General features: G+C 40.3%; 1 protein-coding gene across 3 annotated transcripts in view; it reads left to right on the top strand.

The window, feature by feature from the left end:
* The window catches only part of PARP14 (poly(ADP-ribose) polymerase family member 14), a 60,914-nt gene that overhangs the window by 16,233 nt on the left and 29,350 nt on the right, over window positions 1-15,331 (top strand). For all 3 annotated transcript variants that reach the window (XR_011569621.1, XM_070799864.1, XM_019956344.2), the window contains exons 6-12: window positions 2,112-4,354; window positions 6,338-6,574; window positions 7,106-7,327; window positions 10,580-10,658; window positions 12,767-12,916; window positions 13,204-13,266; window positions 13,597-13,764. Coding sequence is in view for 2 of the 3 variants with exons in the window: in XM_070799864.1 (XP_070655965.1) it covers window positions 2,112-4,354; window positions 6,338-6,574; window positions 7,106-7,327; window positions 10,580-10,658; window positions 12,767-12,916; window positions 13,204-13,266; window positions 13,597-13,764 (3,162 nt within the window). In the remaining variant the exon portion in view is untranslated. The remainder of the gene's footprint in view (window positions 1-2,111; window positions 4,355-6,337; window positions 6,575-7,105; window positions 7,328-10,579; window positions 10,659-12,766; window positions 12,917-13,203; window positions 13,267-13,596; window positions 13,765-15,331) is intronic.

Here is a 15,331-nt window from a genome sequence, read left to right on the forward strand (position 1 = left end):
TAGATAAAGCTGGATTTAAATTTATGTTATTATTTATCTAAAATTATTTTGTTCAGCTTCACAGAATTCAATTCTCAAAACCTTAAGGAAGACACTCTTTAAAAAAATATTTTTTTTAATTGAAGGATAATTGCTTTACAGTATCATATACTCTACCAAGCATCAACATGAATCAGCCATAGGCTTACTTATGTTCCCTCCCACCTCCCTCCCCATCCCACACCTCTAGGTTGTCACTGAGCCCTGGTTTGAGTTCCCTGAGTCATACAGCAAATTCCAATTGGCTATCTATCTTACATGTGGTGATGTATGTTTCCATATTACTCTCTCCATATATCTTACCCTGTCAGGAAGGGCACTTTTACTGAATGCTTGTTGTACATGAGATCTTTTGCTGTGTTTTCTGTAATAGTATCTTGCTGAATCCTCATAAGAATCTGTGGTTATATAGTTACTTTTTTTTTTTTTTTTTAAACAGAGGAGGAAAACAGTATAGCGATCTTAAGGCACATAAAGGTGACATCTTTGATGGTTCTTGGGCCAGACAGACCTGACTTCAAATGCCTGGCTTTGGTGCTTACTAGCTTTGTGATCTTGGGAAAGTTACTTTAACCCACAAAAGTCTCTGTTTTCCATCTATAATATAGGGCTCCCATTACTACTTACCTCAGAGGAATGTTGTGAGCATCAGATTAAATTGTATCTGTGCAGTGCTTGGCATGGGGGTACTCACTGGTACTCAGAGCCTGTTGCAGGCCATGGTGGGAAGTTGAAGCCATGTATCTGAGCCTGCAAAGGTCATGTTCTTTTCATTAGGTCTGCCTTCAGGCTTAGGAGCCAATTGTGCACAAGGTGAAGTTATTTTTGACGTCTTTTCACAAGATACTGCTTTAATCCAAGTTGCTACTGGAGTTCATTCTAATTCCCTTCCTGCTTAGACCTCTTGTACCTGTCTAACAACTAAACACAAAGTGAGGAGGGGCATGGGGGAGAAGAGTACCTCTACACACACACACATCCCCCAATAGGTGTCCCAGTAAATGTGACAGGAAGGGCATTAGAGCAGGGACAAGGGAGATGCAAGACTTACTGAATCAGTCTCTGGGGCTGGGTTGTCGGATGACCATGAGGATGACCTTGGTTTGGAAGAAGGGCAAGAGTATGGGCTTTGGGGTTAAGACACTGGCTTGAATCTTAGCTCAAATATTTACAGTCTGCGTGTGTGCTCAGTCATGTCCGACTCTTTGTGATCCCATGGACTGTAGCACACCAGACTCCTCTATCCATGGGATTCTCCAGGCAAGAATACTGGAGCAGGTTGTCATTTCATACTCCAGGGAATCTTCCTGATTCAGGGATCAACCCTGCATCTCTTGAGTCTCCTACATCGGCAGGCTGATTCTTCACACTGCACCACCTGGAAGCCCCATTTTCAGCCTATGTGACCCTATTAGAGTTACCTAACATCTCCTAGCTTCAGTTTTATCATTTGTAAATAAGGATGACAACAATAGTGTCTCTACTTCAAAACGTTGTTGTGAGGGTTATATACATATAGAATATTGTCTGACACATAGTAAATTATGATAATTATTATTATGCACCACCTCTTAGAAGTATTAATGGAATCTAAATCATATATGAAATCTAAATTTCTGCAACTGTACAGGAAGAAATTATAGAAAGAAAGAAATAACATGATTCCTAGATGAGCTTTGCTTTAAGAACAAAAACATTCTTCACACTGGAGCAAACACCCTCCTCATGCTTGTGACCAAACTCCTCTCTCTTTCTTAACCTGGCGGTGATCATATATATTAGTGTTATCATAGAATTTACTTAACAGAATAGAATTTACCTAACAGAATTTCAGCATAGAGTGCTCTTGGCTGGAAAGTAGTTATTTCATGACACAAGGAATACCTGTGTAGTATTAATACATATCAATGTATATTTGAGCACTCTGGGAGTAGTGTTGCTTTTTAAAGCCTGTTGTCACATCAAAGTTCTTACAAACATTAGGATTTTTTTTCTCCAGAATAGGAAAATTTGTTTGCTTGTTTTTGCTTCTGAAACATTATACTGAGTTTATTTTATTTCTTTCCTTTAAGTGATGGACACCATCATGACCAAGAAACTTGACCTCAATAATATGCCACTCTCTGTGTTCCCATACTATCCTTCTTTGGGCACAGCCTTGTATGGGGAGGAGAAACCTCTGATCAAGCTTCCGGCATCATTCAGAGAACCACTGGATCTTTCCTTATGGAAATTCTTGCAGAAAAAGAATCATCTGACTGAGGAGATACGTGATAAAATGAGATATTGTCACTGTGAGTTGACATGGTGCCAGCTCAGCAATGAAGTGATCATCAGACCTGCAGCCACATTAGTCAATCAAGGAAGACTAAGAGTCAAGACTTGGCGGAAAGATGCTTCCACACTTTTCTCTGACATCAGGTCTGAATATACAGTGACCTCATTTAAAGTGGATCCAACAGTGTGGGACACCATTAAAGACAGTTTAGAAGATGATAGAATTTTGATTGAATTTGATGCACTTGCAAGCATTGTAACCTTAGTGGGGGAGTCAGAGGATGTACAAAACATTGAGTCACAGATCAAGGACTTAATAGAAAGCACCATTCAAAATATTAAAAGAGAAGAGCAAAGTCTGAAACAAAAACTGGCCATTAATTCAAGCAAGTATTCACTTCTTTTGCACAGTGGCATACAAGAGCAGCTCCACACGGAGTGCCCAGATGTGGAAATTTATTATGATGAAGCCTCTCAACACATGTGCTTCAAAGGACTCCCTGCAGAAGTGTATAAAGTAAAGTGTGAAATCCAGGAAAAGGTATACACCATGGCTCAGAGAAACATTCATGTTCACCCTGAGGTTTTCCAGTTTCTGCAACAGGTTGACTGTGCAGAATTCTCTAAGTCTCTCTTTACAGCACAGAACATTCTTGCAGTTTACGAGCTAGAGGGCACAACTGTCCTCTTAACTGGCTTCTCTTCTGAAGTCCTATCAGAAGCTGAAAAGCAAATGCAGAGCACCTTAATTTGTAATTGCATTGATATTGAGGACAGAGAAGTCCTTAATGGCAAGAATTGGAAAGGGCTCACTGGAAATTTGTGTAAGAAACACAATTCCTCCTCAAAGACTGTAGTAATCCAGGAGGTAACTTCAGGAACTGCAGCCCAGGTCATCATTGCAGGCTGTGAAAGAGAAGTACGTAAAATCTATGGCTTGCTTTCTGACTTCGTGGAAAAGCACTCAAAAATAGAGAGATGGACTGGAGTAAAGAGTTCCTTAATTGTTGATTATTTAAAAGCAGAAAAGCAAATCTGGTCAAATATAAGGGGGATGAATGTTCAGGTAAATTTTAATCCTGAGAACAAGCAAAAAAGCATTTCACTAATTGGCCCAAAGGCCAAAGTCCTGGAGGGAATGAAAATTGTCAGACAAGCCTTGGATTCGGTGTGTGTTAAAAGCGTCCATACTGATAAACCAGGAGCTGGTCAGTTCTTCCAGGATAAAGCACGGTATTATAAAAGTGAGGTCAGAAGATTATTTGGTTGTTTTATTGAACTGAAGAAAGATGAAGAAAAGGAGGGACGCGGCACTGGTGGGCAGAGGTGCTTTTTTCGGACAGATTTAGCTCCTGGAGTCTCGCTAATTGTGCAGCAAGGCGACTTGACGCACTTTCCCGTCCAGGTGGTGGTGAATGCGGCCAATGAGGAACTCAAGCTCAGGGGGGCATTGGCTGCTGCTCTTCTAAGAGCGGCTGGCCCTGAGCTTCAAGAAGACTGTGACCAGATATTGAAGAAAAGGGGCAAGCTCTCACCTCCCTATGCCATCATCTCGAAAGCAGGAAAGCTCCCATACCAACATGTGATCCACGCAGTGGGGCCCCAGTGGAAGAGTGATGAGGCCCAGAAATGTGTGTTGCAGCTAAAGAATGCTGTGAAAGAAAGTCTCAATTTGGCTGTAAAACACAAGTACCAATCCATAGCCATCCCTGCTATTAGTTCCAGAACCTTAAGCTTTCCTCTATCCCAGTGTGTGGAGGCCATTGTTTTGGCGATCAAGGAATGGTTCCAGTGTAAAAAGGATGGATGCACCTTGAAAGAGATTTACCTTGTGGATATAGCTGAGAAGACTGTTGAGGCCTTTGCTGAAAGTGCCAAAAGTGTATTTAAAGACACCCTGCCTGATATTGCTTCCCTGCCCAGTTTACCAGCAGCAGCCCAGCCCGACTTGAGAAAAGATCATGGAAATGGATCAAGTCTGTTGACCCCAGAAGGCCTGAGGATCCACCTGGTGAAAGAAGATGTGCAGAATGCTACAGTGAGTGCCCCTGTTTTCAGAATAACCCCCAGGGTGCTGGGAACTCCAGTTAGCCTACTGCCAAATGGAGATTAGGATCAAGGGGAGAATCCCATGTCCTCCATCCTTGCCTTGAAATAGGTTTCCTTAGAAAACTGGGCTACTTCACCAAGGTGCTCACTAATTGAGACTGGTCAATTATTTGTGAGAACTGATAATGTACTCAGATCACTAGTTTCCAGCAAATGTGAAAATCCACAATAATAGCTAATGTTTACGTGACTCTCTATACTTTTTCAGTGCTTTTACACCTGTCATACTTTGGCAAATCTAAGATTAATTTCCTGTCAAATTCTTTGATAGCAGATACAGAAAAATTAGAGCATAAGATGGGGACAGAAGACAGCAGTCTGGAGTGTACTGAGTCTGAGGGGCTCTCAACTCCCAACGTCAGTAAGAAAATATGGGGAGGAAGGTAGAAAGTGGATCTGGGGAAGGTCTGGGTATTATGTGGGGCTGGTTCTTGTAGATCTGTCAGGGAGTGATGTGTTTTTAAAAACTGTATTTAGCAACTTTTTCAACACAGGCTGTAACATCCAAGCAGTGCTGGAAGGTCCCCTGCTGTGCTTCCCCAAATGGGGAGTTGTGAGCCGTCTTGGGGCAGAGATTCTTAGGGAAGGCTATTTGCATACTTTATTTGGAGAAAAATTTATTCACAACCTTTGCCCACTTAAATTATCTTTTTATTACTGAAATTTAAGAGTGCTTTGTATATTCTGTATATAGGTCCTTTAACAGATATACGATTTGCAAATATCTTCTCCCATCTTGTGGGTTCATCCTCTTTTTTTGTTCAAGTTGTTATTTTGTTTAAAATATTTTTCATTTTAGCTTAAAATATGGAAAGAGGTTGTAAAAATTTTGATTTTTACTTAGCGTAAATCATAATTACAAGAGTAATAGCTAACACTGCCTGTGTCCTATGTGCCAGGCACTCTCCCAAGTGCTTGGCGTTCATTTTCTCATTCATTGCTATGAGGCAGATTCCAGGATTATTATTCTCAGTTCATAGATGAAGGAATGAGATTTAGAGGGGTTAAGTATTTTGCCCAAGTCTCACAGCAAGCAAATGATAGAGCTAGGATTGGAATGTACATTGCTGTATTTCAAAATATAGAAGTAGTTTTGTTTCTCATTGAAAAAACCAAGCAAATAAACAGAAATCTCTTTCAGCCAGGGGTCGGTAACTGGAATGAGTTCCGATGCTCATTCACTTTGGACACTGAGTAGTAAGACATTCCTTCCATGCCTTCCACTCCCATAGGTGTGTGGCTTCTGCTGCCACAGATCTGCTTTGCATCACTTCTCGGTGACCCTTGTTGGGTAACTTTGACAACCACTTGGTTCCATTCCCTCTCCCGTCTTCTCTTGGTGTCTTAGTCAAGCCTGATTAATCTGCTCATATTAACTGTCCTGCTGGAAGAGATCCCATGGCTCTTCACTGATGCCTGGAAGCCCCGTTGACTTGGGACTCAAGGCCCTGCAGTCTACCTGCTGTGTAGTATTCCTAGCCTGGCTGCTACCATTTTGCTGTGAAAGCTCTCTAGCAGGTCAAACTAATCTGCTTGCTGCTCACAACCTACCCTGCTTCTGCCCATGCTGTTGCCCCTCCTGAAGGAATTCCCCATCTCTCTCTGCCTGCAGCAACTGTTCCCATTTCTCAGACACCGTGTCACTCATACTGTCTTCACTGACCTCTGAAGGCGCTTCCTCTGGACTCCTTTGGTGAGTCCCTACCATTTATGTGTTGCTTTTTGACAGCTACTTTTTGTCCTAGAGTGTTATTTAAATAAGTATCTCTCTTTTGAGGTGGTATTTTAATCTCTGAAAACTTAATCATCTTAGTTGTCTCCCACCGTGCCAAGCCCAGGGGCTTAAATATAGTAATCCTGGATGAATGCTTTTTCTTAGAATTTGAAACAAATTGTTGGTTTTGTTTTTAAGACCCATGTTGTTGTCAACTCCATTTCCTCGGATCTTGAGCTTGATAGAGGGCCCCTTTCCAAGGCCTTCTTGGAAAAAGCAGGACAAAAGCTCCAGGAGGAATTGAAGACAGCTGGACAAGGGGTTGTTGTTGATGTGGGCACTGTTCTCCGAACCAGCGGCTGCAATCTGCACTGCCAGCATGTGCTTCACGTGGTGGCTCCGAACTGGAGAAATGACAGACCGTCATCACAGAAGGTGGGACCTGGTTTTCAATTCTCCAGAAAATTGGGTAGCTCTTTGAACTCTCAATGTAAAGTAGACTGGACTCTGCCTGTCTCTGTTCTGTAATAACATCACATTCTCAGAGCCATTTCTTTGAGCTATAGCTGACTTCTCCCAAGGACCAGTTAATAATATAAATTTACTGTGGTTCTCAACCATTGCTGGGACTCAGGGAAGGGTTGCTGAAGATACTCTTTAGTGAGGAAGGCAAGGTGAAGGCATGAAGAATGGAAGAGAACGAAGGGTCAGAACAGTAACTGCTTTGCTTCTTTCCATCATTGCTGAATGCATTTGAATCTTTTTGGAGGGTCTCACATGTTCTTCCTTCCTTTTCCTCGTTTACTCCTCTATTTTTCCTTCCCCCTTCTCACTGCCCTTAACCTGCCTTTTGTTGAAAGCAAAAAGGAGTAAGCAGAGATCCCATAGTAGCTAAATTCTTGTTCTTTTTGTTTGAACTCTAATTTCTAGGCAAAAATGTATAAGAATGTGCTTTGTTCTTTTCAGATCATGGAAAACATAATCAGAGAATGTTTGGAGATCACTGAGAGTTTGTCCTTAAACTCAATTGCATTTCCAGCAATAGGAACAGGAAATCTGGGGTTTCCTAAAAACGTTTTTGCTGAATTAATCATCTCAGAAGTATTCACATTCAGTAGAAAGAATCAACCCAGAACTTTACAAGAGGTTTGGTTTCTGTTGCATCCAAGTGATCATGAAACTATTCAGGTATGGTCTTGCTCATTGCTGGTTATTCTGTCAACTGAGCCCTAACATTTTCAAGTGTCTTCTTGGTTTGATAGGTTGTTTCTTTCATGTATTTTCACACAAGAAAGTAAAAGAGTAGTGTGGACTAGTTGTAGTATGGCAAATTTCAAGCAAATGTATGCATATAGAAAAAATTTGACTTATTAAGAAAAATTTGAAACATATACAAAAATAGACAAAATATTTGGCTTCCCTTATAGCTCAGTTGGTAAAGAATCTGCCTGCAATGCAGGAGACCTGGGTTCGATTCCTGGGTCAGGAAGATCCTCTGGAGAAGGAAATGGCAGCCCACTCCAGTATTCTTGCCTGGAAAATCCCATGGACAGAAGAGCCTGGCAGGCCACAGTCTGTGAGGTCGCAAGAGTCAGACATGACTTAGCGATTAAATTACTACTACTACTAGGCAAAGTAGTGTAATGAAATCCCTTTATCCATATTCATCTTCATAATTAACAACTTATGGCCAGTATGTTTCATCTCTATCTCCATTTATTTCCTTTCCTTCCATATTATTTTTGAAGCGGATCCCATATATACGTTTTATCCATAATTGATTCAGTATTTGTTTTAGACATTAGGATTCTTTTTAAAAGTAACCTAACTACAATACTATTTCACACCTAAAAGAAATTGGCAATCATTCCTTTATTTCATCAATTATCAAGTCAATGTTCATATTTCCAACTATTTCATAAATATTTTATTTTGTTTTTATAGCTTGTTTGTTTGAATCAGAATTCAAATAAGGCCCCAGTATTGCAATGGAGTTGACATATCCCTTAAACCTCTTTAATCTATAGAATTTCCTTCCATATTAACATAGAAATTTTAATACATAATATAAAAGTACTGTGTGGTCCTACAAATAGGAGAATGTCAAAATAATATACAACTGAAGGACTCAGCACATCCCCATAGGAGTAAGAAGGTTGGGACCAGAAATACCAGAACCATCTTTGGTCATAGAGAGTTCATCAACCAGCTCACATTTGCTGAACGTCAGCTGTGAGTAAGCTGCTGGAATCTGCATTACGGGAGAACAAGAAGCATTTAATAAGAGGCCATTATTCTTGCCCCCCAAGTCCTTAGAGTCCAGGAGAGTAGATGATATTAAATGTTTGAAAAGTTCCATAATAGTGCAAGAAATAACAGATTAAGGCTAGCTATCTAAGAGATGTCCATATATCATTGGACCAACTGAATTTTTAGGTCATACTTTTTTTTTCCTCTTTCTAGCTACTACCTTTAAATACTCTGGAAGCAAGCAAATCTAAATTCTAATCAGACAGCTAACCCCCCTGAGCAGTATATGTGGTCCATTTAGTTGGCCCACGTAACTACAGTCATTTCTAGTCAATAAATGCTTTTTGAACAGTCTCCCTATGACTTGCATTGTACAAAGTGGTATGGATTACACAATGGGTATGTAGCATGTACTCTCCCTCCTACAAATCATAATTACTTGGGGAGCTAAGATTTGTACACATAAAATGAACTAGAGAGATGAAATGCTGAGTTTTTGAATGAATGGCCAGGTTCATTGAAGGAAGTGAGTCCTATGACATGGATCTGAACCCTCAAAACTCACTATTTCTGTGCAATCTCAGCCCTTCATTATCTTTCCTAAAGATTCAAATTCTTCAAGTATTTGATAAAGGGGTTAGCCTAGACAGACACTGTTATTGCCATTGGAAATAGTATTGCTTTTCCATACATGGCTGTGACACTTTTTCTCTTAAGACTTGTAAAGAGAGTTAAGCTTTGGTTTTATTTGCCCCCAAATAAGCAAAACTTATTGAAATATTTATAGGTGGAGACTATAACAGAGGTTGCAAACAGAAGCCTGCGGTCTGAATGGAGCCTCTAGATATGCTTTATTTGGGCTGTTTTTTTTAAACAATTTGACTCTGTTGCTGGCATTTAAGAATCAAACATGTCATATTAAGCTCCAGATGTCCACTGTGACCTAAAAATTCAAGAATTCTGGCACATTGGACATGGATACGAGCCTGAACAATTTGCTGTGGTTGAATGGCAGCTACTCTCTAGTTCCCCAGAGTCAAACCAGTCCACCTTTCCCCCTGTCCAACTTTCCCCCTGTAGCTTACCTGCCTGGTGCTTGTAGTAGTCTTTAAGCCTGAGACCTTGGCTCTATAGTCACTTCTGTCTGGTCCTCTTCCCATTATTGTATAAGCCTTTTAGTCAAGATGTTACTTGTTCATTTCCAACAAAATTTCATGTTGCTTCTAATAAGGAGGAAGAAAGTGATGATATTGGTGTGTCACTACCAGGCAAAGAAATGGAATTCCAGCCTCCAACTCCCAAGAAACTACTCCCCTAGCGATTTCTCTCCTGGTACAAATAAGTTAAACACTGAAGTGTCTGGGTCCTTGTGATTGTCTTTCTCTTAACACTGTATTTTTGACAACAGCAAATATTTGGTTTTACTGATTATGAAAATAATACATCTTCATTGTAGAAACCGAATAAGAAATGCATAAATTCATTTAGTTGTATTTCATTCCAGTCTTCTTTTATATATGTGGACTTTTAAATGTGGGACTATGTATTTTAATATCATCCTTTTTTCATTTAATAGTATAAAATAAGCTTTTCCCTGTTCTATTAACTATTCCTTAAAAATATGATTTAAAATGGCTGTCAAATACTCCAGCATGAAAGTAAAAGTGTTAGTTGTGTAGTCGTGTCTGCTCTTTGTGACCCCATGGACTGTAGCTTTCCAGGCTCCTCTGTGCATGGGACTTTCCAGGCAAGAATACTGGAGTGGGTTGGCATGCCCTTCTTCAGGTGATCTTCCTGACCCAGGGATCGAACCTGTGTCTTTCACATTGAGGGCAGATTCTTTACCATATGTGCCACCAGGGAAGTAAATACTACAGCATATGGCCATACAAAAATTTATTTAACCATTTTCCTGTTGGAGTTTTAAACTTTAGTTTTTTCTCAGTTGCAAACAGCATTGTAATCAGTATCCTTATATTTATATCTTTGTTCACATCTTTGATAATTTTCATAGTGTATATTTCTAAAAATAGAGTTTATGAGTTTTTGTAACTTAAAAATCTATAATGAAAATAAATAATACTTAGAGAATTGTTCTCTCATAAATGTGCATGTAGGATCAAAATGTCTGAATCAGATTGATTTATCTACTGAGAATTGTGGTGGTTAAAACTGTATTTGTATTTCTAGGCATTCTCAGATGAATTTGCCAGAAGAGCTAATGGAAATTTCATCAGTGACAAAGTTTCCAAGGCTGAAAGTACACAAGGTTCAGTAAAGCTTTTAAATAGAGGAATTATTTATAATTGCTAAATAACTATTCAGTGAGAAGTAAAACAGGATGATTTTTATGAAAAAGTCAATTTGTGATAAATAAAATATTAAATTATATTCCATATACCTAAGCATGCAAGACACTGGTCATATTTATGTGATCTGGGGTGAAAGAGTAGGCTGGCCAAATGTAATCTGTACAATCGGTTTTTAAGTGGTGATGAGGCTACTAAGGATGATGTGATAAGTGTTTTCAAAAATAGATACACTTAAAGAAATAAAACCAACCAAATGCTTCTCCTCTGTCAAAGTTACTGTTGTATATTTGAGTTTATCCTGTTTGGAGTTTGCTGAAGCTTCTTAAATCTGAACATGTATGGCTTCCGTCAGACCTGGGAATTTTTCAGTCATTTCTTCAAATATATTTTTCTGCACTGGTCTCTCTCCTCTCCCTCTGGTGCTTCAATAACACAAATGGTAAGCCTTCTGATAGTATTTCTGAAGATCTGTTCTTTTTTTTTTAATTTCCATCTTTTTTCTCTCTGTTCTTCAGATTGGATAACATTTATTAATCTACCTTCAAATTCACTGATTTTTTCTGTCTACTATACTATATATAGCCTATCCAGTGAACTTTTAATTTCAAACATTGTCTTTTAAGTTCTAAAATGTCCGTTTGATTATTATTTTATAGTTTATATTTCTCTGTAGAGATCCCTATTTTTCCTTTCATTCCAGATTACTTTCATGCATTCAAATGTGTTTACTTTGCCCTCAGAGAGTTATAGTAGATATAGTAGAGCCTTTAAAAACTGTCTGATTATTCCAACATCTGAGTCACTTTAAGATTAGCATCTATATTGAGCGTCTTTATACTTGAGAATTGATCACATTTTCCTGGTTCGTTGGGTGACAAGCAAGTTTGGATTATAGAATGGGCATTTTAAACATTATGCTGTACGACTAGGGTCCTGTTAAAATCCTCTGGAAAATGGTCATTGTTTCCTTTGTTTGAGCAGGCAGCCAGTCAGTTAGCTTCCTTCTACAAGTTCTGCCTCACCTTATGTTTGGGCAGTGGTTAAGATCAATTCCATTCCTAAAGCCTTTGCTGTGCAGCTTGGGTCTACCCATGTGCGGTCATACAGAGAACAGGGGGTCACCCTCTCCAGCTCACTGCCCCAGCATTCCCCTTACATTGTCTTGCAGAAGGCTATTCTCCAGGTCTTCTGGCCAGAAGGACAAGGTTCTGTCAGAGTTGAAGCTGCAAGTTCTGTTGCCTTATAATTTTGAGAGATCAGAGTTGCCCTTGGGCAAAGCAGAGGGGGTAGGGAGGGGACCTAACAAACAAAAAGCCAAGGATTTCTCGTATAGCACATAGACACTTTTCAGACCACAAGTCCCTTTTTTTTTTTCACTGATTCTTCTGGACAGGAATATAGAATCTCCCTCAGTTTTAGCTCCCCGTGGTGTCACTGTGGAGTTCTACATCCAGGGCACCTTATACAGGGTCTAGATTTAGAAAGGAAAAGTACGGGAAAAAATGAGGCTTCTCTGCTATTCTCTTCAGCTCACGGGGACCCATTTTCTTAGTCCTCTGGCCACAAGATAGACATTCTCTGAGAGTTTTGCTGCCTGTCTTCATTGTGTAGTTCTGTAATGAGGGCCATGCTTGGGTCAAGGCTGGGAGATAAAAGAGGAAAAATTACCAAACAAAATGGGAAGCACTAAAGGCTGCTTCTTCCAATTCTGACTCCCTTCCCCAATTTGCCTGCTGTTGTGAATGTCTCAGTTCTCCGAGAGTGGCTTTTTGTGTGTGTCCCATGTTTTCACTTGTAATCAGTGGAGAAGAAAGGCTCAAGTTGACTGATTCACCTCGATCAGCAACTGAAGTCCACGTTCGATATATATTATATTTTATAATCCTTTGCCAGAAATAGACCATCAGGGCTCAGAGGCAGGGCCAAGTTAAATGCCAGAGATCACATAGAGGGGCAGAGAGAGGGAAAGAGAAGGTTGAGCGGGGCACAGGTGAGGACCAGGAAACCTAAGTCATTCTTGCTATTGCTGACTTGTTACTGACTCCACTTTTTTTCCCCTTGTCAGATTTCTATGGAACTATTTCTAACCCTGATTTAGGGGTGTATGAAATGAAGATTGGGCCCATCATTTTCCAGGTAGCCTCTGGAGATATCAGCAAAGAAGAGGCAGATGTGATCGTAAATTCAACATCAAAGTCATTTAATCTCAAAGCAGGTACTTGACTTACAGAATTTTGACTAGTGTAATAGTCACAGTAGAGCCCATGAAGTAGGGTTCCTATAGCCAAACTGGTTTCTACAACTCTGTCTTATTAATACTAATTAATAATTTTTAAATTGTTTTGACATGGTTTCTCATAATTGGGAACAGTTCTTTTATGAATTTTTCTTCTTTGTTATCAGAAATACCCTAGTTATAGGATTCCTTCGATGATGGTGAAAGCGTTTAGACTGTGAGGCAATCATTCTGATATGTGTAAATATCTTGATTTTCTCATGCAGGGGTCTCCAAAGCAATTTTAGGAAGAGCTGGGAGAAATGTGGAAATAGAATGTTCTCGCCAAGGTAAGGCACAATGCTATTTTTTGATTCTAAGTTTTAAGTGGAAGATTGAATATGGGAGGCTGTGGAGGATGAGGAAAGTCGTGGGGTTGGGAAGACAACATATTGATCTGGAAATCATGCCTTTTACTGAAGAATTCCTGTTGCAGTGAATTAGAAATGAAAAGTAATCTCCCAGTTAATAAGAGAAGTGAGATTCATCAGAGCTAGTATTTCAGGAGTTTCTTATTCACAGAGAATACTTCATCTTCCAATTCAGACATTTTCCTTTTTAAACAATCAGAGAGTGGGTTCAGCCTCTAATTTTGTGTCTTTTTGTCTCATGTTTCCCAGCTCAACAGGGCCACAGTGATTATATAATTACTCAAGGTGGGGATTTGAAGTGCAAGAATATCATTCACGTCATTGGTGGAAATGATGTCAAGAGATCAGTCACCTGTGTTTTGCAAGAGTGTGAAAAACGCCATTACTCGTCTGTTTGCCTCCCGGCCATTGGCACAGGTTTGTGGCCTCTGGCTGTCAAGGCTGAATCCCAAGGAGACCACTCTCCCTGGGATTTGGTGCTGATGGTTAATGTACTTACCGCTGAGTCAGCATCAGTCAGTTTCCTCAACTCAGGGCAGCCCCTGAGGGAAGGAGCAAAGCCTGAGGGTAGTTTAAGTAAAAGAGAAAAATGAAGAAAAGTGAAGAGAGTATTGGCACAGTAGACATTTGCTTTCTAATATGGAAGGGAAGGGAGAGAAAAAGTCCGTTTCTCATTACTTTTATCCACTCTTTTCTCTTTTTCATCCCCTACACATGTCCCATTGTTTGTCTTCAACTTCCCCTCTACCCCTCTTCACTGAAACACCAGTGCGTGGACTTCTGCTTCCTCCAGACAGCATGGCCATCCCCTTCTCTTGCCGCCTCAACAAGGGGCTGGTCACGGGGCGTCTCGGCCTCTCAGTCAACAGAACTCGGTGGATTCTAATGAGTCAGAAAATCTAGGCCTTCCGCAGCCTGCCTGCCTCTTTGGAGTTTCTTGTTTTCCTCAAACTGTACAACGATTTTATGAGTCTTCTTTTATAAGGATGGTGCTTTGGGCTTATCATTTGTAAGGTGATGCTCTCTGAGCTGCTTCCCCAGGAATCTGAGTCATGTGCATGAATCAGGTACTCCTGCTTGGTCTCCTTTAAGGGAGCTGCTCAGGCTTGAAGTGGCTGGAGATGACTGGTCCCAGAGAGAGAAGGCACAGCACTGGGTTAAACGTCCCATTGCTCAGGAATCCAAGTTTGAGTGTCTCATACTGGCATTTTAGGCCCTCCAAAAGCTTAGCTTCATAAACCTAACCATCCTTGTTACTTTCAGGGCCTTCTTGTTATCCTCTATCCCATATTTTGATTTCTCTTATATTTTTCATTCTTCTTAATTTTCCCACATAGAATGTTATGTCTCTTTGGTTCTCTATGTCTGAAAGTATGATTTATATACCCTTTATTCTTCCATTCTCTTTGTAGTATCATTCAGTCCTAGCAGATTGGCCAATGTATTATCTGGCTGTCCTGCTCTCTGTCATTTTTAATGGACACCCACTAATGACTCTCTAGTCTCTACCTCCAACTGCTTTTTCCTCTGAGCTCCAGTCTTGTGTTTCTGCCTTAACTTTAATTGTGCCAAGAAAGCAGACAGCCTCAGAGTGGCACTACCTTCCCGAGGGAGTCCCTGAGTAGAGTCAGAGAAGAAATAAGGAAATGAGGCAGTTTTGGTTTTGTATAAATATTTCTGGGTTACTACAAACCTGTTGTATTTTCCACTGACCTGGTTGCATTGCTGGTCTGCACAAGTAAATCAAGGTTAGCAATTTCTTGCTCGTCTATTTTCCCTGTCACTATCCCCACCTGAGCAGGCCCTTAGACTAACAGATGGATGAGTTTGCTTCCCTAGTGCTGTTTATGAGTTGAGACTGTAATTGAGACGGTTGCTGGCAGTAAAGGAAGCCCTCTCCCTGTTCCTCACAGGCACCTGCTTGAGGGGAGAGAACGGGCACTCAGTGTTATCTGCAGGCATCTCAAGCTGAAAGCAAACTCTG

Source organism: Bos indicus, chromosome 1 (genome assembly GCF_029378745.1).
Source record: "Bos indicus isolate NIAB-ARS_2022 breed Sahiwal x Tharparkar chromosome 1, NIAB-ARS_B.indTharparkar_mat_pri_1.0, whole genome shotgun sequence".
NCBI classification, from domain to species: Eukaryota; Metazoa; Chordata; class Mammalia; order Artiodactyla; family Bovidae; genus Bos; species Bos indicus.